At 51.3% G+C, this 23,349-nt stretch overlaps 1 protein-coding gene across 1 annotated transcript in view; it reads left to right on the top strand.

Annotated features, from left to right (window-relative positions):
- The window catches only part of LOC144248803 (uncharacterized), a 538,816-nt gene that overhangs the window by 131,172 nt on the left and 384,295 nt on the right, over positions 1–23,349 (top strand). Inside the window, 1 exon segment of the mRNA XM_077790790.1 lies at positions 7,851–7,872. Coding sequence (XP_077646916.1) covers positions 7,851–7,872 — 22 coding nt within the window.

Raw genomic sequence — 23,349 nt, 5'->3', positions numbered from 1 at the left:
CGCAGCGCAGCGCAAGCGGCGCCTGAACCCGCACCTGGGCCCGCGGCCTTCACCTGCGCGCAGCGCCGCGAGCGCTTCGGGATGAAACAGCGCTGCCGAGACATGGAACCCACCCCGGGCTGCGGCCCTGCACCCGCAGCACCTGCGAGCGCACCTTCCTGGGGAGGGACGGCTTCGTCAGGCACCGGGACACCTGTGCGGGGACAGCTGGCACACCTGAGTGACACCTGGGTGACACCTGAGCGATACCTGGCACACCTGAGTGACACCTGAGTGACACCTGGGTGACACCTGAGCGACACCTGACACACCTGAGTGACACCTGAGTGACACCTGGGTGACACATGACACACCTCAGTGACACCTGGGTGACACCTGAGTGACACCTGAGCGACGCCTGGCACACCTGACACCTGAGTGATACCTGAGTGACACCTGGCACATCTGAGTGACACCTGAGTGACACCTGGCACACCTGAGTGACACCTGGCACACTTGGACACAGGTACATCACACCTGAGTAACACCTGAGTAACACCTGAGTGACACCTGGGCACAGGTAATGTTACACCTGAGGACAGATGTCATACCTCGGCACGGGTGATGTCACACCTGGGTGGGTGCAGGGACACAGAGCCACCTGTGCAGGGACACGGTGATGTCACATGTGTGACATTATCAGAGCTGGGGGATGAGACACCTGGGGAGTGGGGGGGAACATCACAGCTGGTGAGGTGAAATCACACCTGGTGGTATTGGTGACATCACACCTGGTGGAGTTGGTAACATCACACCTGGTGGAGTGACATCACACCTGGTAGAGTTGGTGACATCTCACCTGGTGGGCTGGAGAGGTGACAGGGGAGGGGACAGCTGGGCATGACGGGATGTCACGCCAAGGTGAGCCTGGAGGTCACACACCTGGATGATGTCACAGCTGGGCAGGAGGGGTGTGTGGACAGGTGATGTCATGGCCAGGTGAGCTGGTGATGTCACACCTGGGTAGGTGGGTGATGTCATAACCAGGTGACATCACACCTGGATAACCAGGTCCCACCCACACCTGGGCACCTGGAACCCTCACACCTGTTTCCTCCCACCTGGATCCCTCATACCTGAGTCCCAGCCCACCCAGATGCTGGGGTTCCTGCATGTTGTGGCGCGGCATGCGCTCCTCGCCGCGGCACTCCGAGCCGTGCTGGGCGGTGAGGGAAGAGAACGGGCGGCCGCTTTCCCCCGCAAGCTCTGCAGTTTCAGTTCGTGGCGCGCAGGGACAGACGAAGGCGACACGGGACTTGGGGGGGAACGAGATGGTTTTATTCCATGAGCCCCAAGACCCCGGCGGGCGGGGGGGCAAAGGTTTTATACAGAACTCAGGAGGACGGGTGTAGGAACAGTAACCAATGAGGGAATAGCAGGGGAGGAGTTTAGGGCAGAACTAACATCTGGAAGCTGAGGAGGGGGCTAGAATGAATGACAGGGAAGGTTCTAGGGAAAGGGGCAGGGAAAGGGAGGATTGGGGGGGGGAAACAGATATTAAACAAATATCAAATGAAAGAAAAACACACCACCGCATCTCCCTCTTTTTCTTTACAAAAAGAAGGAGAATTTTGTGGTTTAAGTAAATTAATAAAACATGCAAATAATATAAAATCATATGATAACATTGTAAATTACTTAAAGGACATGAAAGACACATTATTGCATTTATAGGGCAGGAAGAGTAGTAACAGCCTAAATTAGACACAAGACTGCACAAAACTTGCTGTTTTGCTGCTCTGGGTAACAATTTAAAATAATGTAAATAATTGAAATAATTGAAATAGAATTGAAATAATTGACAGAAATTAAATTTTAAAATTTAATTAGAATGATTAAAATTGCAACTATCTAATTTGAATAAAATAATTAAATGGAATTATTGGAATTAAATATAATAAAAGATCAACTAAATATAACTAATAAATTTTTAAATTTCGCAGCAATGCAGCAAGCCTGAAGCGATATAGTAGCTGAGTGATTCCTGTAGTAATAATGGTTAAACACAGCCTTTAAGTCAAAAAATATTAGAAAAGACTGAATTAATTATAATTACAACAAAACAACTTAATATAAAATCAAATTGTAACATTACATATTATTAAAAAAACATAAATTGAAAGACATTAAAAAATGATAAACTAATTGTGATTACAACATATGAAATATATAAAAACTTCATCTGGAATATATAAAATTGACTTAAATGAAAGTCCAAATTAAGGGTACAAAGTACAGCAGGATTTGTGACTTCATCTGATTTAGAATTTGCTTCGTCGCGGCGCTTGTGATGTTCAGCTTCTTAAATTTTTAAAGCAGAGTTAGCGGATAACGGCGCTTGTCTTAAAGCAGAGTCAGCAGATAGCGATGTGGTTTGTTCAATTTGAATGTCCGTTTGAGAGGTGGGCCTAATATCTTGAGTATTAATTAACTGGGATGATTTTTTTTTTCTATAAAATATAACTCAACAAACAGATTATTCAAAAATAATCAAAAGCAAAAAGAGGAATTCGTAGTTAAATAAAAAGGAGTATTGGGTAGGGTACATTAAGGAATAGGATAGGGGAATCAGACAATCACTTAATTAGTGATTGCCATGATTAACAGGGGGTATCGGTAAGGGGTGGACCGGGGCGCCGCCATTTTAGGGGGAAGACAAAATGACGGATCCCCAGTCCCGGGTTTCGGCTCCATTTCCTCGGGAGAAGATCCCTCCCGACCTTCCCCCCAGAGGACGAGCCCGAAGAAGGATGGGGGAATATCCAACCCCGCCTCCCCACAATAGGGACTAGCCTCGTGCAGGGATGGTGCAGGGCTATTGGGAGAGAGATGGGACTGGCGGGAAACCAGGGGCGGAAAAGAAGGGTCAAGGCGGGAAAATGGGTCCCGAGCGGCGTGGCCAGCGCCATCTTGGGAGGGGGTGCCGGGCACACTGCACTTGGCCTGAGCAGTGTCCGGCAGGGCACTTGGGGCGGCTCGGCCACAGCAATCCCCAAGGGAGGATAGGAAAGGGTTTTAGGAAAGTCCGAGGGGATGGGGATATAGGGAGCTTCACAGAAGCAAAAAGGGGAAAATTATAGGAGGGGGGGGGGGCCGCCCGACGCAGCTGGATGTCGGCGCAATGCGTGGGTGTAAAGGGCCCCTTTTAACAACTCTCCTATAGCTAACGTGTCGCCCTCTTAGCTGTTCCCTACTGGTGTCTTTTCTACCCCCTCCGTCCAGCCCAGAATGGGGAGGGGAGGATAGAGAAGACAACTTTTTTGAGGAGAAGAAAAAGCGATCTAATCTAGGTCCCCACAGAAGACTAGGCGAAGGATAGCACTCAGTGCTAGCTTCCCCCAGAAAAAGAAAACCCACCCGCTTGCCAGGGACATGCACGGCTACAGCCCCAGTCTGGGCGCAGACGGGGGTTAAAACGCGAGAAAAAAAAAGTGGCAGACCCAGCCGCCCGTCGGGGCGACCCCCACCCCGTGTAGCCTACCTTACCTTGCAGGCTCGGCCGGAGATGGCTTGAATCTTCTCCTCGACTCGATGGAAAAGTCGCGCTAAAAACTGGGGATGTTCCTTCCCGGTTTTGGCCCTTCCGGAAGCCTGGGTGTTCCCGTTAAACCAAGACTCGTCCCCGAAGCCTTGGTTTCGGCCACTATCAGCCTCCGGTGGTCTCGCTGCAGATGCTGACCGAGGAACGAACCTCTTCTCGGTCAGCCTTTCTTCAGGCTCCCCCGAGCCGCTGCCAAAACCGCTCTCTCTGTCCTCGGGTAAGTCTGCCCGCCAAAAAGCTCTGCAGCCCGGCTGCCCGTGCAGCGCGGCTGCTCCCGGGCGGGAAGATGGCGAGAACAAAGAGGGTCCCGGAGCGTCAGTTTTTCGCTCGGCGCTCAGCTCCTCTTAGCATCAGGCAGAGCTTTTACGGCCGTAGATGTTCCTCTTCCCTCCTTCTTCTTCTGTGAGGCGGGCGCCCCCACAAATTTGCCCGTTTTTTTTACAAGACGAAGGAGGGAACCATCCTCTCGCTACCAGATGTTGTGGCGCGGCATGCGCTCCTCGCCGCGGCACTCCGAGCCGTGCTGGGCGGTGAGGGAAGAGAACGGGCGGCCGCTTTCCCCCGCAAGCTCTGCAGTTTCAGTTCGTGGCGCGCAGGGACAGACGAAGGCGACACGGGACTTGGGGGGGAACGAGATGGTTTTATTCCATGAGCCCCAAGACCCCGGCGGGCGGGGGGGCAAAGGTTTTATACAGAACTCAGGAGGACGGGTGTAGGAACAGTAACCAATGAGGGAATAGCAGGGGAGGAGTTTAGGGCAGAACTAACATCTGGAAGCTGAGGAGGGGGCTAGAATGAATGACAGGGAAGGTTCTAGGGAAAGGGGCAGGGAAAGGGGGGTTGGGGGGGGGAAACAGATATTAAACAAATATCAAATGAAAGAAAAACACACCACCGCACCTGCATACCTGGATCACCAGTTCCCAACACAACTGGGCATCTGCACCCCACTCAGACACACCTGGATCATCCCAGGACACCGGGATCCCTCCAAAAAACACCTGGAGCCATGGAGGAACACCTGGAACTGCCCCCGGGATACCTGAGACCCCTCCCAGGAACACCTGGATGCCTCCTGAACACAGCAGGAACCCCCAGGCACACCTGGATCCCCCCAGATAACACCTGGGACTCCCCCAAAACCACCTGGAAATGCCTCAGGGACACCTGGATCACCCCTGGGACATCTGAACCTCCCTCACGATACTTGGATCTCCTCAGAAACCACCTGGGCCCACCCAAAACCCACCTGGATATACCCAAAACCCACCAGGAGCCACCCAAAAGCCATCTGGACCCACCCAGGATCACATGGACCCACCCAGGGACAGCTGGACCTGCCCCCCAAACTCACTGGGACCCCTGGAACTCACTAGGACCCTGCTAAAACTCATCTGGATCCCCCCTAAATCCACCTGGGACTCCCTGAAAACCCATTTGGACCCACCCAGGAACACCAGGGACCCCCCAAACTCATTTGGACGCCCCCAAAGCCCACCTGGAAACCCCTAAAATCCCACCTGGCCTCTCCCTCGTGACATCACAGGTGTGGTCCTGCTCCCCCACTGCCCTGCGTTTGAATTTTTGGGTCGATTTGTGGCGATTCTTGGTTTCCATTGATAAAACTATCTACTCAGGGGCGGGGCCAAGGCTGATTGGGGCGGGGCCTCAGGAGGGGCGGGGCCAGAACGCGGAGCTGGGAATGGGGAGGGGCGGGGCCTGAGGGGGCGGGGCGCTCGGTGGGCGTGTCCAGCAGCGAGGGGCGGGGCTAAAACACGGGGCGGGGCCAAAGGGGGCGGGGTCCGTGTCTGGGGGTTCGTCCTGCCCCCACCCACCCCCCCAAATTCCTCCGTACCTTCCCTCACTGCCTCTCCCCCACCCATGGGACACACCCCGAAACCTCCCCAGCCCCTCCCCCCTCGGTCCCCCAGAGCTGTTTTCAGCTGGGAACCCCCAAATCTTTGGGAATTCTCACCTGGGACGTCCTAAAGCTCACCTGCACCCCTCCAAAATCTCCTCAGGACCCTGCAAACCTCACCTGAGACCCCCAAACCTCACCTGGAACCTCCCAAAGTCTCACCTGAGACCCCCAAACTTCTCCTGGGACCCCCAGACCTCACCTGGGCAGCTGGGAAACCACAAATCATTGGGAATTCTCATCTGGGACCCCCCCAAACCTCACCTGGGACCCCCTAAAGCTCACCTAGGACCTCCCCAAAATCTCCTCAGGACCCCCCAAAAGCGGCCAAAGGTGGGGCAGGGCCGGGGCGATGATGTCACCTCTTCCTGTTTCCCCTCCCCGGCCATGTTCCCGCGTGTCCCCAAGTGTCCCCGGCCGTGTCCCCTCCCCGGAGTGTCCCCAGCAGCCATGGAGCCCCACGAGGTGCGACAATCCCGGCGTGGGGGCGGGAGGGGACTGGGGGGACACAGGAGGGCCAGAGGGGTGGAGGGGACCGAGGGTGGCAGGAGGGGACAGTGGGGGATGAAGGGGTGGCAAAGGGACAGAGGGGACAGCAGAGCCCTCCAGGGAGGGGACAATGGAACCCTGGGAGGGCACAGGGGCCACTGTAGGAGGCCACAAGTGCCACCAGGCCCCTGACACCTCCCCTGTCCCCTCCCCAGCTGTCCCCCCACCAGCTGCTGGAGGTGATGGTGGCTGTGGTGGCCACACTGGGCGAGCTGGTGGCCACCCTGAGAGAACTGACGGCCACCGTGGCCAGGCCGCACAGGGATGTGCTGCTGGCTGTGTCCCCAGAGTTCCTGCAGGTGGCTGTGGGGACCTTGATCTTTCACCTCCAGGACGCCCTGCGCCACTACCGTGTCCCCTCCCTGGGCTGGACCCTGGCCCACCTCGGGGACACCCCAGGGACCACCTGGGCCTGTGTGAGAGCCCTGGCCAGCGCCAGGCGTGTGCTGGACAGGCTCATGGACAGCTGGGCCCGGCTGGCCAAGGGGGCCACCAAGCTCCGTGACGCCTGCAGGGATGCGGCCACCAGGAGGGGACAGTGGCTGGAGCTGCACCTGGGGCTGCTGGGGGACTTGGTGGCCGCGTGTGACGAAGCCACCGCGTTCCCCCGGGAGCTGCAGCGCCGGCTCGGGGACATCGAAGCTGCCCTGGAGGGGACAACAGAGGTGTCCCCCGATTTCCGTGCGGCCTTGGTGGCCACAGTGGCCGAGGCTGAGCAGCTGTGGGAGGCCAGTGCCCGCCTGGCCACACGTCACCTGCTGGGGACACTTTGGGACATCAACACCCTCTTCTTCTGTCCCTCTCCTGGCCACGGTGGCCGCGTGGTGGCTGAGCAGGGCCAAAGAGCCATGGAGGACATCCCGAGGCTGCTGTGCACAGAGCAACATCACCACTGGGCTGTCATCAGGCCGGTGTCACCTCTGCAGAGACTCGGGGACATCCTGAGGGCACTTTGGGAGCACTTGGGGACACTTTGGGAAGGCGTGTGGCGACGCTGGTGGGGGCAGGGGGGTGAACGAGCCTCCCCTCAGTGCCTTGCAGGAGACCCGGCTGGGATTTGGGGGCCGGGGGGGGTCCCCAGGCAGCCTGCGCTGCTGAGTACTGACCCTGCCCAGGGGGGTGCCAGGACCCCCCAAAAACCGCACCCGCACCCCCTTCAGTGCCCCAGATGCACCTCTAGCACTGACCCCCCTTCACCGGGCACTGGGACAAGTGGAGACCCCCCCCTTTGGTTTTCTGGTGGTCGAGATGACCCCGAGATTCTGAAAAGTCCTTTTCTCCCAGCCCGCGTGGGCAGAGAAGGAGTCGAGATGCGGAGCTTTGCTTCTCAGGGCCGTTTATTTTCCCTTGTCTCTAACACGCTTTGTCCCCTCTGCTGAGCTCTGTCTGGCAGCTCGGTCTGTGGCAGTCTCCCTGCCCTCAGGGCGCTATGTGCCTTTTACACTAAAAACTACCTCTACTGTGTTTACAATAACGTGCCAACATCTATCATTTATGTTGGACAGTGTGTCTCTACCTTCAACCAATAGAAAAGTGTCACCATCACAGCAAGACATGGAGGGCAAGAAGAAGAAGGTCAGGACACACCCAAATCCCTCCACCTTGTCCCCTTGAACCCCATATTTTAAAATGTTGCAATTCTACTTTTCCACCCTGTGTTAATTCACCTACCACGCTACTCAAACCCTTGTGCCTTGTAATTCCTCATACAAAGTTGGCAATTTTCTCCAGGGGCTAAAACCAAAGCCACCGGTGTTCTTGACACCATGTCAAGGTTTCCAAGCCCCCTGCCAGCGTCTTGAGCCATCCAGGCAGCCAGAGGGATGTCCTGGATTCTGACACCCCCCAATTACCGAGCAGTGGGAGCCCCCCAGGCACAGCCCCCCCCTCACCAAGCACCGGAATAAGGACCGGACCCCCCTTGAACCCTGGGAACCCCCCGGGCACCGGGACCCCCTGGGCAGCACCACCCCCGTGCACTGGGGCAGGGACCGGGCCCCGCTCGTGCACCGACCCCCTGAAGCACTGGGCCCGGACCCCCCTTTGTGTCCCCCACCCATGACGGAGGTTCCATTCCCTCCCCTTTGATCCCCCAGAGCTGCAGGACCCCCAGGAACAGTGCTGGGACTGGGGCGGACCCCAAGCGCCGGGGAGGCACGGGGGGGTTCAGCAGCACCAGGGGAGTCCCTTAGGGTTTGGTCCTTCCCCCCCCGCTCGCCGTTATCTCCCAGGAGCCCCTGTTATCATCAGGGCCCCCCCAATTTACTGGGACCCCCTCCATTCACTGTTTCCCCCCTTCACCGACCCCCCCAAAGTGCTGGGACCCCCCAAGCCATGAGCCCCCCGCAGTGCGCCAGGACCCCCCACTCACCTCCCATCCCCCATCCATGGGAACCCACCCAAATCACAGCAGCACAAGGAGAAGAAGCCAAAACCTTCCCCACACCCAACAGGGATCACCAGGACCATGGATCAGCAGGGCTCTGCCCAACGGGGGTCACTGGGGATCATCCAGCCCTGATCCTCCCATGGGGGATGGAGCTGCAGCAGCGCACCAAGCTCTCCCCTCACTCCAAGCTCTTCTCTCACTCCAAGCTCTTCCCTCACTGCAAGCTCTCCCCTCACTCCAAGCTCTTCCCTCACTCGGGGCACTCACAGGGCTTCCCTTAGTGGTGCCTCCGTTGGTGTTTGGTCAAGTTTGAGCTCATGGAGAAGCTCTTCCCACACTTCCCACACTCGTAGGGCCTCTCCCCGGTGTGGATGCACCGGTGCACAGTGAGACTGGAGTTGTGCTTGAAGCCCTTCCCACAGTCGGGGCAGCGGTAGGGCCTCTCCTCTGTGTGAATCCGTTCATGCTTGAGGACATCGGAGCTGGTCCGAAACCTCTTCCCACACTGGGGACACTCGTAGGGCCTCTCCCCAGTGTGGATGCGTTGGTGTGTTCTCAGGTGTGAGATCCACCCAAAGCTCTTCCCACATTCCAAGCACTCGTAGGGCCGTTCCCCAGTGTGGATCACCTGGTGCTGGATCAGGCCAGACATGTCTTTGAAGCTCTTCCCACACTTCCCACACTCGTAGGGCCTCTCCCCAGTGTGGATGCGCCGGTGCACAGTGAGATTGGAGTTGTGCTTGAAGCCTTTCCCGCAGTCGGGGCAGCGGTAGGGCCTCTCCTCTGTGTGAATCCGCTCATGAAGGAGGAGATTGGAGCTGGTATGAAACCTCTTCCCACACTGGGGACACTCGTAGGGCCTCTCCCCAGTGTGGATGCGCTGGTGTATTCTCAGGTGTGAGATACCCCCAAAGCTCTTCCCACATTCCAAGCACTCATAGGACTGTTCCCTACTGTGGATCACCTGGTGCTCAATCAGGCCAGACCTGTCTTTGAAGCTCTTCCCACACTTCCCACACTCGTAGGGCCTCTCCCCGGTGTGGATGTGCCGGTGCCTGATGAGGTGGGAGTTGTGCTTGAAGCCCTTCCCGCAGTCGGGGCAGAGGAAGGGCCTCTCCTCTGTGTGACTCCGCTCGTGTCTGAGGAGATGGGAGCTTCTCTGAAACCTCTTCCCACACTCCCCACACTCATAGGGCCTCTCCCCAGTGTGGATCCTCTGGTGCTCGATCAGGCTGGATCTCCAGCTGAAACCCTTCCCACATTCCAAGCACTTGTGGGGCTTCTCCCTGCCATGAGGCTTCTCCACCAGCTCTGAGCTCCGCCTGGATCTCCACCCGCCTTCCTGGCTCAGAGGGGCTCTTTCCTCCCCACAGCTCCCTGGGCTGCGTTTGCAGCTCCTCCTCCTGCAGCATCTCCGGGGCTTTTCCTCCTCCTCCATCCAGCCACGCCCTGGCAATGACAAATCCTGGTTTGAGGGAAAAGCAAGAGAAAAGCTCCTTGGACTGGAGGTTCCGCCTTGCCCAAGTTCATCTCAGGAAATCATTGGGAATCTTGTGTCTGTAAGAACCTCCAAAACACCAAGATTCAGCCCAAAAATCCCACAAACTTCAAGACACAAATAAAAAAATCCGCAAACATCACCACTCAGCAAAAACCTCTGCCAAAAGATAAAGATTCAGCTGCTACATAAAACCAAAGCACCAACATTTAGCCCAAGAAAGCTCAGAAACACCAAGATTCACCCTGTTAAAAGTCGTGGATCCCCCTCCACAGTCACCTGCTGCATGTGGGGGGAGCAGCGCTCCTGGGGCTGGGGGGAGGCTGCAGACACAGGGAGGGGTGGAACCTTCTGCTGCTTCCTCTTTCTGCTCCTCCTCCTCCTCCTGTGTCTCTACTCTTCCTCACACTCCTCTTCCTCCTGCCATTCCTCCTTCTCCTGCACAATCCCACCCTCTCCTGCCACCTTCATCTTTTGACCATTCTGTTCCTCAAGCCTGCTTCTCCTTCCCTTCTCCTCCTGCCCCCAGCCCCAGCACCCACTGCCGGCTCCCTCTTCCCCCCAGCCCCACAGCATCCCAGCGCAGGGGCAGGGATGGAGCTGGGGCAGGTCGGGCTGGGGCAGCGCTGGGCTCTCGGCCGCTCCCGCCCGCACTCGGTCCCCACTGCAGCCGCTCCCGCCAGGACAGCGCGGGGGGGCCCGGCCTTGGCGCTGCCCCACTCCCACCTCCCCAAATTCCCCTCGCGGGGCCATGGGGCCGAGGGGGGGCGCAGGTGGGGTCCAGGTGGGGAATGCTGAGATAATTTCAAGAGTGGGACCCCAAGAAGAAGAATTGGAATTTGTGGTAGACACAGGGGCAGAAAGAACCTTTATGTTAAATATTCCAAAAGGTTATAGTGTAAGCAAAGATACTGTAAAAGTAACAGGAGCAAAAGGAGAGAGTTTCACAGTACCCGTTATTAAAAATGTGGTAATAGAGGGAGAAACTAAATTTTGGATGAGGGATGTTTTCTTGGTCCCAGGGGCAGGTAGCAATTTATTGGGACAAGATTTACAGGTGAAATTAGGAATAGGGGTTGTTCCAGAAGATGGGAAGATGACAGCTAGACTTTTAAAACTAGGCCAGGAGGATGGAAGAAGAATTAACAAGGAAGTTTGGGCTGGGAGGGAAATAGGGGAAGATTAAATATTGACCCTATAAAGATTACAACTGAGGAAAAAAAAAATGTCCCATACATGTATGGCACTATCCTGTATCTTTAGAAGGACAGGAATGTTTAAAGCCAGTAATAGAACGACTAATAAAGGATGGGACATTAGAACCTTGTATGTCTCCCCATAATACCCCAATACTCCCAGTAAAGAAGCCTGATGGGAGCTATAGACTGGTACAAGCCTTAAGGGAGGTTAACAAAAGAACTCAGACCCGCTATCCAGTGGTACCAAATCCTTATACTCTTTTCAGTAAAGTTCCTCCCCAGCATCAGTGGTTTAGTGCAGTGGACCTTAAAGATGCCTTTTGGGCTTGCCCATTAGCCCAGGAGAGCAAGTTATCTTTGCTTTTGAATGGAAGGACCCACTAACTGGAGAAAACAGCAATTAAGATGGACAAAACCACCACAGGGGTTTACAGAATCCCCGAACTTATCTGGACAAGCTTTAGAAACAATACTACAAACTTTCCCCACTCCCCCTGAAATACAAATTATCCAATATGTGGATAATCTTTTACTTTCTGGGGAAGCTGAAGCTGGAGAGGCTACTATAAAGCTTTTGAATTTTCTTGGGGAAAAAGGATTAAGGGTATCAAAAGGGAAGCTGCAATTTGTAGAATCAGAGGTAAAATATCTTTGACACTTGATTAGGAAGGGTAGTTGAAAGCTCAACCCAGAATGAAACACAGGGATTCTATCCCTTCCCCCTCCCCCTTCAAAGGGGGAAATCAGAAAGCTACTCAGATTATTTGGATATTATAAATTGTGGATTGAAGGATATACACAGGCAGTAAAATTTTTGAATAAAAAAATTGACAGAGGGAAATGATATAAAATGGACCAAAAAGGATAATGAAAAACTAAGAAAAATGAAGTTAAAACTAGCCCCAATATCAACTTTAAGCTTACCTGCACTAGCAAAATCCTTTCATCTGTATGTAAATGAAGAAAAGGGGGTAGCTCATAGGGTTTTGTTTCCAGAGTGGGGAGGAGTAAAGAGACCCGTGGCTTATTTATCAAAGATGTGGGATCCAGTAAATCAAGGCTGGCCAGTGTGTATTCAAGCTATAGCAGCTACTGCAATCCTAGTAGAGGAAAGTCATAAACTGACTTCTAGAGGTAAATTAATTGTGTGCACACCTCATGCAGTACTAAATTTCTTCCAATTTGCATTGTGATTTTTATCTTGAAATACATAACTTACTGTACTCTAGGATTGAAAAACTAGTTTACAGCTGTGACATAGCAAAACCTGCTATTAATTTGAGTCAATGCAGGCTGTTCAATCAAGTGTTCTCAGTGTGTAAAGTTAAACTAAAGGTAACACCAGCTGCTTGGTAGGTCAAGGAGAAACATTTTTCCTTCCAACCAGTCCTTTTTCAAGTACCCAAATGTATTTTGCTTTCTTAGTTTTTTTGTTTTGTTTGTTTGTTAGTTTTTCTGGAAGTGCTAGCTACTTGCAGTGTATCTAGAACAGAAATTAAAATTGTGCATACAAAACACTTGTAAAAAAACAGGGCTCATATTTTCCCACAATGGGAGGTTGCTACATATAGAAAAGGGAACCTACAAAGCTAAATGAAGAAAAAGTTTCAGTATCTTCTAATGTAAACAATTTGTTACTTCCAGCATCACAGTGGGTGTGTGACACACACATATGAAAAAGATGGTGAGGGAGATCTCTGTTTACTACAGTTTCCTATTTCTTGAATGAGTTAGAGAGCTATGAAGCAATTGTGATTCCTTGTGTGGATTACCCAGGCCTGCAGGGAGGGCTTGGCCATGGTTCCCTCTGTGCTGCAGGCAGCCCTGCAGCGTGGCAGCAGTGGCTTGCCTCTGGTGAGTTTGCAGGCAGGGTGCTCCAGCACTGCAGTGCTCAGGGGCAGTTTCCTATTTTGACACCAAAGCTTAAATTCAAGAGTGCCTCTTCCCATCCAGTTATTGTTTGTACTGTAAGAACCACCTCAGAGAGTGTCTCCTGGCAGTCAAAAAGAGAGTATTGCAGAGATAAATTCCTTACTTGCTGTCTCCCCCACTGTATCCACATTTTGTCTATTCCCTCTTCAAATTATAGATTTGCAAAACTCATGCTCTGTGTCCTCAGATGCCCTTCCCAAATCAAACCTTGGCTTCTTTGCAAATTATATTGCACTAACAAGCATTGCCTTAAATTTTTTATTGCAGGCAAGATCACTTCAGAAGTAAGTTTTTGTTTACCTTGTTCCTACAACCCTTTCAAGCTTGTGAATGGAAAATTGTGACAGCAAAATAAGTCTTTAGTTTTAGCAGTGTCAGCTGTGGGTAGCTGGTAGCCCTTGGTGGAGGGTGCCGTGAATTAAAGGCCTGCAGAACACACATAACAAAAAGTAATTAAATTTGTAAGGAAGTTGAAAAAGGAGGGAGAGGTGATTGGCAGACTCACCTCTCCAGGATGTAGGACTAATGTTAGAAAGTGGACTGATATTGGAATGTGGATGTTGAAATGTGAAGAGAGAAAAAGAAAGCGAAAGAGAGAGAAAGGGAGAAGAGAGAAGAAGAGAGAAGAAGAAAGAGAGAAGAGAGAAGAAGAGAGAAGAAGAGAGAAGAGAGAAGAAGAAGAGAGAAAAAGAGAGAAAAAGAGAAAAAGAGAGAAAAAGAGAGAAAAAGAGAGAAAAAGAGAGAAAAAGAGAGAAAAAGAGAGAAAAAGAGAGAAAAAGAGAGAAAAGGAGAGAAAAAGAGAGAAGAGAGAAGAAGAGAGAAGAAGAGAGAAGAAGAGAGAAGAAGAGAGAAAAAGAGAGAAAAAGAGAGAAAAAGAGAGAAGAAGAGAGAAAAAGAGAGAAAAAGAGAGAAAAAGAGAGAAGAAGAGAGAAAAAGAGAGAAAAAGAGAGAAAAAGAGAGAAAAAGAGAGAAAAAGAGAGAAAAAGAGAAAGAGAGAGAAAGGGAAAGAGAGAGAAAGAGAAAGAGGGAGAGCGAAATACGCCCCAAAGTCCCCATACCGTCGCTATCTGAAAGTTCTCCCCCATTCCTGCTAGACAGAGTGACAACAAGGGGAGGGGAGCGAGGAAGTACAGTCAAAGGCAAAGCTGTGAAAAAGAGGGAGAGCTGGACCACCAATAGAGATAAGATCAAAGCAGAGATAGCTAACTCTCACAATGTGCTTTATCTTTTTAAACAAGACTTCTTTTTTTTCCTTCTGAGTTTTGTTGTTAAGGAAAGGAGGCTTTTGTTCTGAAGAATGGGTCTGTAAGACTAAAACAGTTGGATGTTGCCTAAAAAGCAAAAAACCAAGAGATGTGATACATCTTGTGTTAAATTTGGGCTAGTCTTTTTTAATTTAACTAATTATAGCTCACAAGAAGAAGAATTGGCCTCTGCAGCAATTAGTACAGCTGGATACAAGAAGAAGAAGCAGCTACAGAAAAAGTTTTTAGTTAAACCCAGAAAGTTTTGAAGAAAACTAATGGTGAAAGTTAATGCAGTACTGTTTTTCTTTTAACACTGTGTTATTAAGAAGTCCTTTCCAGGTACTACTAAAGCAGCAATCCCAACCATGGAAAAGAGGGTGAATTCATGCCAGCAAAATAAAAGAATTTGTGAAGAAACGTGAGGAATGGACTATCACATCTAAACGGGGTGACACCAAATTGACTTTCAACCAGGACTGGGTGGTAATGGTTTGGGAAGAGCCAAATGATCCAAGGCAGGTACAAAGAATAACACCTAACTGAGAAATAAGGCAAAGCTTGCATCACTGGTTCTAAGCCCTGCCTGAATAAGCCCTGAGACGCCTCCGACACCTCCTTGGCAGAGGAACACTGCCACTTCAAACAGGAGGGTCGGGAGTGTTTGAGTCAAAGAGTTCTGATAGTCTGGCCTTAGCCTGTGACTTGTACAGGCAAGAAGGGAAATTACCATTAATACTATGCTGTATACTTTATTTGATTCATCCCCATATTGGACATGGCAGCTGGGTTATAAGTGAATGTTTAAATTATGAGAATAATTGGCATTGTAGCTCACAAAATCTATGTTCTTGTGGCAAGAAGTATTGAGTACTGAATCAATCCCCTATACAGAAAGACCTCAAAAACTGAAGTAATAAATTGCTTTTGTAGATGGGGATTATCAATGCCTGTGGACTGAGAGATACCTGAGGAATGGTGGAAAACCACAGTTAAAAGGTGTCAAAAACAATTTGCCTGGAAATGAGTAAAAAAGGAGTGACAAGGGAAACAGAGGGCAAGCCTGGGTTGAGCACTGTACTCACCAGCAAGAAGATCACACGTACCTGCTGTGGGCAGCACCCCACAGGCAGGGGAGGTGGGGGTATAAGCCACGCCAGACCTCTGTCATTCCTGTTTCTGTCTCTCATTTGTTGTCTTTTCCCTTCTGAGATAGCAGCAAGATCGTGTCACAAATGCTACAGAAAGTATCACATGGAAAGAAACCAAAGTTCCTTTTTGTTACACACACCCATGTCAACAGGCACTGTTATAACCCATCCAAATTAAGTACCTTCAGGAAAAAGGGGGAAAATTATCACATTACAAAGAATTTAGGAAAAAGTAGTAATACTTGGGGCATGGAATGCCCAAAAGGAGAGAGATGGATTTGTTTTACATTTGATCTTAGAAATATAGTCCAAGATTCGGTAAAGAGACAGTTAGTAAAAAAAAAGGTAAAACAAGCACAGCAGTCTAGCTCTGTGTTAACCCCAAATTATATCCTGAATCGTATTAAATTACTCCAAGCAGCTATAGAGAAGATAATAAACAAAGCTGCTCAGGCATTGGAATTAATATGGAGTCTGCAAAGCCAAACATCACCTGCAGTGCATTAAAATAGGTTGGCTTTACGCTACTTATTGGCTAAAGAATAGGGTGTACAGATTGTTGAAAATAGATGGCAATGAGGATGTCATCCTGGAAAAAACAAAGGATATCAGAAAAAAATTATGACCCAGGTATCAGTCCAAAAATGGGAAAATAACGTTAAAAACTAGCAGGTGGGGTAATGTATTGAGAATGGGATGGTGGAAGAAATTAGGATTCTTCCTTTTATGTGTTACATGTCTTTTGATATTTCTTCTTTGTTTAATCCCATGTTTTATTTGATTACCAACAGAGTCCAAAGAATGCAAGAGGACAGGAAATATTCTTTATAAAGCATTTGGCTTTTCGCAAATGTTACAATGAATATTATATGTGTCATGTTAGAAAGTTATGCTGTATTAATTCCCTTACGTATTGTGTTAAGTGTAGTTTTAGGTTACAACATTATGTTAAAATAGAGATTATGTATGTGGGGGGAGTTTTCTTTTTAGGAATGAGATGCTCCCTTCGAAGAACACCTAAATCTTCCAAAGGAGAGGAATTTATGGCTTCTGATCAGGAGAAGCTAATTTCTTCAGGCCTTGCTCAGACTTGAAGAGGCCAGGGGATTAAAGGAAACAGTTGACATACAACAGAGTTTCTTGTTTAGAACAGAATGTATGCATAACCATGAAGAATGTATGAATATGCAACAAGTGTCTTGGTTTAAGGGTGATTCCTTTGTTCACAAGTCAAGCTTTTCTTGACTTAGGGTCCGAGAGCATCTGGACATCCGTAATTCTTTGCTCTTTTTTTCTTGTAATTGTCCTAACTCTAATTGTATTATTATTTTTATAACCATTTTATTACTATTAAACTTTTAAAATTTTAAAAACCAAGCGATTAGAGTTTTTCAAAATTTTCAAAACTAGATGAGATTTAAAGGTGACCCTTTAACTCATAAACAATAAATAGATGATTTGAAGGAAAAAAAAAAAAGCAGCAGATTGTGGGGGGGGGGCACAACTGAGGCTGCTGAAGGCTGCTGTGGAAGAGAAGCTGCATTCCAGGCACCCAGGAGGAGCTTCAGAAATGCAAATTAACACTGCTGGGGCAAACTGGGGACAATGTACCTGGCTCTTCTTGCCTGGGGCAGGAATTGGCTGATTCCCTCTGCCCCTCACCCCAAGCTCTGCCTGCTTGCACAGATGGAATCTGCACAGCTGAAGGCAGAGCCCATGCTGAGGATCTCTGACTCTGCAACAGAAATGGCTGAAGCTGCAAAGGGAAACAGCAAATGGAGAATGTTGTGAAAACTTCACTAAAATAAGGGGGGGATCATCCCTCTGCCCACTCCAACATCTGCTGTCACTGTCTGTGCTGTACAGGGTGTATCAGAGCACTGGGGGTTTTGCTAGAACAAGTTCAGGGAAATCAGTTGGAATTCAAGTATATGATGAAGGAGTAAGAAAAAAAATGGTCAATTGATGCAGCCCCAGCTTGAGGGAGCGCCCAAACATGGGGAAAAGATGAACGGCCACCAGAACAAATCCTACAACACCATGGACCAGCCCCTGGGAACCAAAATGATTTTGTGAAAAATGCATGTTATATGGCTCTGTGCAGATAGTTACTACATGTATTATGTTATAATGATAACTTGTGCTGTATTAACATTTTAATAGTACGGTAAACGTAGCTTTGTAGATAAAATTAAGCTTTAGTAGTTAAAAGAGAAAACATGCATGTGTGTGTGTGTGTGGCGGGGGGGGGTTGGGGGGTTAAGGAATGAGAACACCTAAATTCGCTCAAGGTACACCTAAATTCTCCAGAGAAGAGCAATTTATGGATTTCTTACTAGAAGAAGTTAATTTCTTCAGGCCATGCTCAGACTGGAGGATGCCGTGGGGATTAAAAAAAACAGCTGACATACAACAGACAGAGTTACTTGTTTTAAATAAAATGTATGCATAACCATGAAGGATATAAGAATATGCAACAGTGTATTTTTTTAGGGGTGATTCCTTTATTCACAAGGTATGGTTGTTGTGGCTTAAGTGCCCAAGAGAGCATCCGGACATCTGCAAGTCTTTGCTTTTTAATGTCTTGCAATTGTCCTAAATCTAAATTTTTATTAGTCTAATTGTATTCCTACTTTTATAACCATTTTACTAGTATTAAACTTCTAACATTTTAAAAACCAAGTGACTGGCGTTTCTCACAAAATCAAATAAGGAGACAGAGAACCCATTTATCATTTCAATGGCATCATTAGATTACAAGCTGTCCTCAGAATAAGGACCAACCAGACAGCTCCAGCTCCTGACCTTCCTGCCGACCAAGCCACTGAAATGATGAACACAACATTTCACCAGGGGATGGGATCAGATTATCTCTTAGCAGAAAAAGCAGGAGTTTGTGGAAAACTAAATTACTCAAACTGCTGTTGGCAAAGAGATGACAAAGGAAAAGTGCTGAAAAAGATAAGAAAGGAAATAGGAGAGCAGTTTATGTATTGGTCCAAACATGGAAAGGATGAGAATGGGACACGCTTTCCTGGCTCCCCAGCACACCAGGGGTTAAAGGAATGCTGCTTCTCCTCTTCTGTGCTGCAGCAACTCTCATCTTTTTACCATGCTCCACACCTTGGCAGTGCAGCTCATCCAGCAGCTGAGCCAGGGCATGCAGGTGGCAGCCAGGCCTCCTGATCCACAAACGGCTACAAAAGGACAGGGAATGAGGGCACCGAGAATAATCCCAAAACCAAAGAGGACCCGGGAAGGACAAAACAGAGTCAAGGAGTGAATCTGCCTGGAGATAGAGCCAGGGAGTTGTAGAGAAGGAAGTAACGGGAGAAAAGATCACTTCCAATAAATGTTACAAATTGACATAGAGAGCTGCTCAAAGTCCCGCTACATTCCCGAACTTCGAGGAGAAGAACAAAGACTTAACAGAGCCATGAATATCGGCTGTTATACAAAAGGAGGGTGCACATTAACGAGGACAGGCAGCAGGCACATCGGGAAGTCGGAACCTTCCAAGGAACTCAGCCGGTGGGCAAAGGCAGAGGGAGATCGGCCGGGAAAATGAGGATAAAAAGGAGGCTGCGGGCTACAGCCACGGCAGAGAGCGCACGGCAAATGCCCCACGGCCTCTGCCCCTGCTCGGCAATAAAGTCACTTTGACAGGACTCCTCGCTCTCCGCCGGGCACACGAACCTCCGGCGACGGGAATTTCCCCGCCCGCTCCCGGCCGCGGGGCAGCCCCTCTGTCCTACCCACAGCAGCCGGGCCGAGCCAGCGCTGCTCCGGCAGCGGCTCCTGCCCGGCCCCGGCGGGAAGGAGACCGCGGGCAGCCGCTCCCGCAGCGCCCTCAGCCCGGGGCCGGCACGGGCCGGACACGGCACCGGCGAGCCGCCGGAGCCCCCTGCCGCCCCCTCCGCCCGCAGCCGGCCCCGAGCCCCCGCAGAGCCCAGCGCGGCTCCCACCTGCGCCGGGGCCGCCTCCGAGCTCCGCCGCCGCCGCCTCACCGCGCTCCGGCCGCTGCCGCCGCTGCCGGGCCCGCACAGCCGCTCGGCCAATGGCGGCGCTGCGCGGCCACGGCCGCCCTCAGCCCGCCGCCGGGGCCGCGCCGCGCCCCGCTCCCACCAATCAGCGCGCCGCAACCGCGACTGACGGCACCGGCGGCCAATGGCAGCGAGCTCGGGGCGGGCTCTGCGCACGGCCCCGCCTCGCCCCGCGCTCTCGGCGCCCCCGGGCTGCGTGAGGGGAAAGCCGGAGATGAGGAACAGCCCCGGCACGGGCCCGGGCCGAGCCGGGATTGAGCTGCCCACACAAACAAACTTCTCCGCGCCTCCCGCCACGGCTTTCCCGGCCCTGCGCCTCCCGTGCCTCCGCCTCTGCGGGAAGCCCAGGAGCCTCACTTCTCCTGCCCCTCGTTAGCGCATCCTTGCTTCGCTTTGATTTCCCCCGAAAAGGGAAACCAGCCCCAAGCCCTGTGGGTGGGTGGGGCAGGGGAGAGATTTCTGGCAGAAAACTCCAAAGACTGGGAGCAGGAGAAGGAGAAGTCAGTGCAGAGCCTTAAATGCAGCTTTCCCCACGCCTCCCTGCTCCCAGCTGCACCTCCTCCCCCGGCAGGGCAGGAGACAGGGAATGGGGCCATGCTCAGCTCATCCCCCGGGGCTTCTCCCTCTGCTCAGGGACAGGAGTCGTTCCCTGCTGCACCCTGCGCTCTCTCCCGGCCGAGACTTCTCCAGGAACTTCTCGGAGCGGAGTCCATCCCCTGGGCACAGCTCCCTCCGAGTGCTGCAGCGTGGGTCACTGTGCCACGGGCTCAGTCCTGCCAGGACAGGCTGCTCCAGCGGGGCCCCTCTGCCCGCGGGCTCACAGCTCCTCTCAGGCATCGCCGAGCTCCAGCCCGGCTCCTCCAGGGGCTGCAGGGGATCCCTGCATCCCCATGGACCTGCAGGGGATCTCTGCATCCCCATGGACCTGCAGGGGATCTCTGCATCCCCATGGATCTGCAGGGGATCTCTGCATCCCTATGGACCTGCAGGGGGATCTCTGCCTCCCCATGGACCTGCAGGGGATCTCTGCAGCCCCATTGTAATATATGTTATGGCACAATTCGTGATTTTGTAAAATATACATCAAGTCAGTTGTGCTTGTAGAAAAAGATTCTTAAAGTTTTAAATGACCAGTGGCTGCAGCCGGGGCTGGAGAAACCACAGATGGCAGAGAAAGAAAGACCTAATTTACAAATGAAAAAAGGTAGCTGGGTGCAGAGATGGGCTCTTTCCGGGGACAATCCAGGAGACACCCAACGTTTAACCCCTGGTCTGCCGGGGAGCCAGGAAACCAGGCACACGGGCACCCCGCCCTTGCAGCTGCTGAGGAGGCTGCTGGGCTGTGCTTCAGCAGAGGAGATGGAATGTGGCTTACCACTCTGCCCTTGTCTAAAAACGGAGAATGGGTCAGGAGGTTTGGGCTCTGAGCACACAGCAGCCTGGCCCAGGCACAGGCCGTGGTGGGACAGGGGCACAGGAGCCTTCTGTGACTGACCGTGGCTCTCTGGTTTCTCTCTGCAGGCTGCCAGCTCCTCATGCCATGGAAACGGCCCCACTCGGCCTGCCAGTCTGGGAGGGCTGGAGGGCTGTGGGTACTCATTTGCTGTCAAAAATAAATTGTGTTATTTTGTCATTGTCATCATCAGAACATTCCTTTCATCCTTTTCCAAGTTTTTGGCCCCTCCAGGGTAATATTTTTGTGTCCTTCCTCAGACAGTTGATGGCATTTGGATGGGGGGGTAAGCAATGTGAAAAGTTCAACAACAGCTCCAGTTGCCAACTGCAGCAGCCCCTTCAGGAGCCCTGAGCTACCAGCGAGGTCCACGTGTGCCTTGCAAAAGGGAGTGGTTTGCAGCGATGGGGTTGTTGCCCTGCTGCAAAAGCTGGGAGCAGATCAGAAGTGTCAAAATGCCATTTTGGCTCAACCCCCACCCAGGTTCTTTATCTTTTCCGTCTGCTCTGTGATAGGCAGACAGGGCTGGATCCAGCGAGGTTCAAGTTCTGGGTTCTCCCTGGCATCAAAGGGATCAACTAAACTCTTGTATGCAGTGACTGCAATAGGGCTACTGAAGGAAAAAAGGGAATGTCATGAGATGGGGAACCCTTCTTGTCTCCTTTGTCTCCCCAGGAGCCCCTTGGAAAGGGAAATACCCACTGGGTTTATCTGACTCCTTCCCAGCCAGCCCTTCCCTCGCTCCCGGGTCTCATTTGCTCTGCAGGATTCACCAGCTCGCTCAGCTCAGAGGAGCTCTCAGAGGAGAAAACGCTGCCTGGAGTGGGGCTGCCTGATCCCTGTCTCACCTTGATTCCATTTGCCCCCTCCCTGCCCCATCCAAGAGACCGAAGGATCCCCCACAGCCCCACGGTCCTGCAGCAGATCCTGGCACGTTCCCTGCTCCGCTCCTTGGTGCCCTGGGAGGCTCCAGAGCCCTCCCTGTGTGCGGGACAGCGGCTGCAGCACCGCTGCGCCCGCGGGCGAGCAGCGCCCAGGAGCAGCTGCGCCAGCTCCGAGCCTGAAGGGAATCCTCAGCGCACACAAATGACAGCTGGCACTTCAGGGGCTGGCAGGAGAAGCTCAACCCATCTGCTCGCTGCCCTTCCCAGCCATGGCCACGCTGATGCAATTGGAAGAGTCGCCCCTGCCCAGGAAGCTCTCAGGTCGAAGAGAGGAGCAAAAGCCATGGGTTTCTGAGGTGTTAGCTGCCACTGCCTCTGGTTTTCCTTCCAATTCCTAAGGGGTTTTGACTGGTTTTACCATTTCAACACTTTCTGTGTAGAATGCTTATTTTATGATTGGCTTTTCACAAATGTTACCATGAATATTATATGTGTAATGTTAGAAAGTTATGCTGTATTCATTCTCTTAAGTAGTGTGTTAAATAGAGTTTTAGGTAACAACATAATATTAAAATAGAAACTCTGCGATGTAGGATTTTTTTACTTGCCCAAGCAAGAGATGAGATAATCAATAAACTCTTCACACAGGGATGGCGGTGACTTGGGGCACATAAAGAGTTACAACCTCCTTATCAGAAAAGACAAACATTCTTCCATCTTGTCTCCATCTTTATGGAAGCACCAGGATTAAGGGAAAGAAGTTGACAAAATCCAGAAAAGTTCCTAATTTGCAAGGAATTTCTGCATCATGTATGAGATACATGAATATGCAATAGGCTATTGCTTTTAAGGTTATTCCTTTGTTCACAAGGCATGCTTGTCCTGGCTTAAGTGTCTGAGAGCATCTGGACATCTATAATTTTTTGCTTTTTATTGTCTTGTAATTGTCCTAACTCTAAATTTGATTACTCTAATTGTGTTACTATTTTTATAACCATTTTATTATTATTAAACGTTTAAAATTTTAAAAACCAAGTGATTAGCGTTTTTCACAACGTTCCAGGCTCCCGGGGACCCCCTTATCGGTATGTCCGACCCCGCAGGCTGCAGAGGGTCCCCCAGCTCCGGTGCCGCCCTTCTCCGCTCCCAGCCCCGCCCCGCCGGTACCGGGCGATCCCCGGTGGCTCCGGGCTGACGATGCAGCGCCTGCCCCGGGCAGCCCAACCCCACCGCGGGAGGGTCCCATGCATCCCCGGCCCAGCGCCGGGGCTCTGCCGGCAGCCAGCACCGGGACCCCAAAATTCTGCTGTCCCGGGGCCACCGAGCGGGCACCCGGCCCTTGGCCCTGTCATAGATACATATTATAATATTGGCTTTTTGCAAATATTCCATTGGATTTTATATGTGTGGTGTTACAATAACTTTGTTATATAGTTTTTATTTCTGTTGTTCATTGATTAAGATCAGACATAGTAGTGCCATAGCTGATAGAAGCATGCTTGTGTTAAA

The sequence above is a fragment of the Lonchura striata genome, unplaced genomic scaffold, assembly GCF_046129695.1.
Source record: "Lonchura striata isolate bLonStr1 unplaced genomic scaffold, bLonStr1.mat Scaffold_91, whole genome shotgun sequence".
Taxonomy (NCBI): Eukaryota; Metazoa; Chordata; class Aves; order Passeriformes; family Estrildidae; genus Lonchura; species Lonchura striata.
Note: the sequence above shows the minus strand (reverse complement) of the source record. Positions and strands in the feature narration are given on the sequence as shown.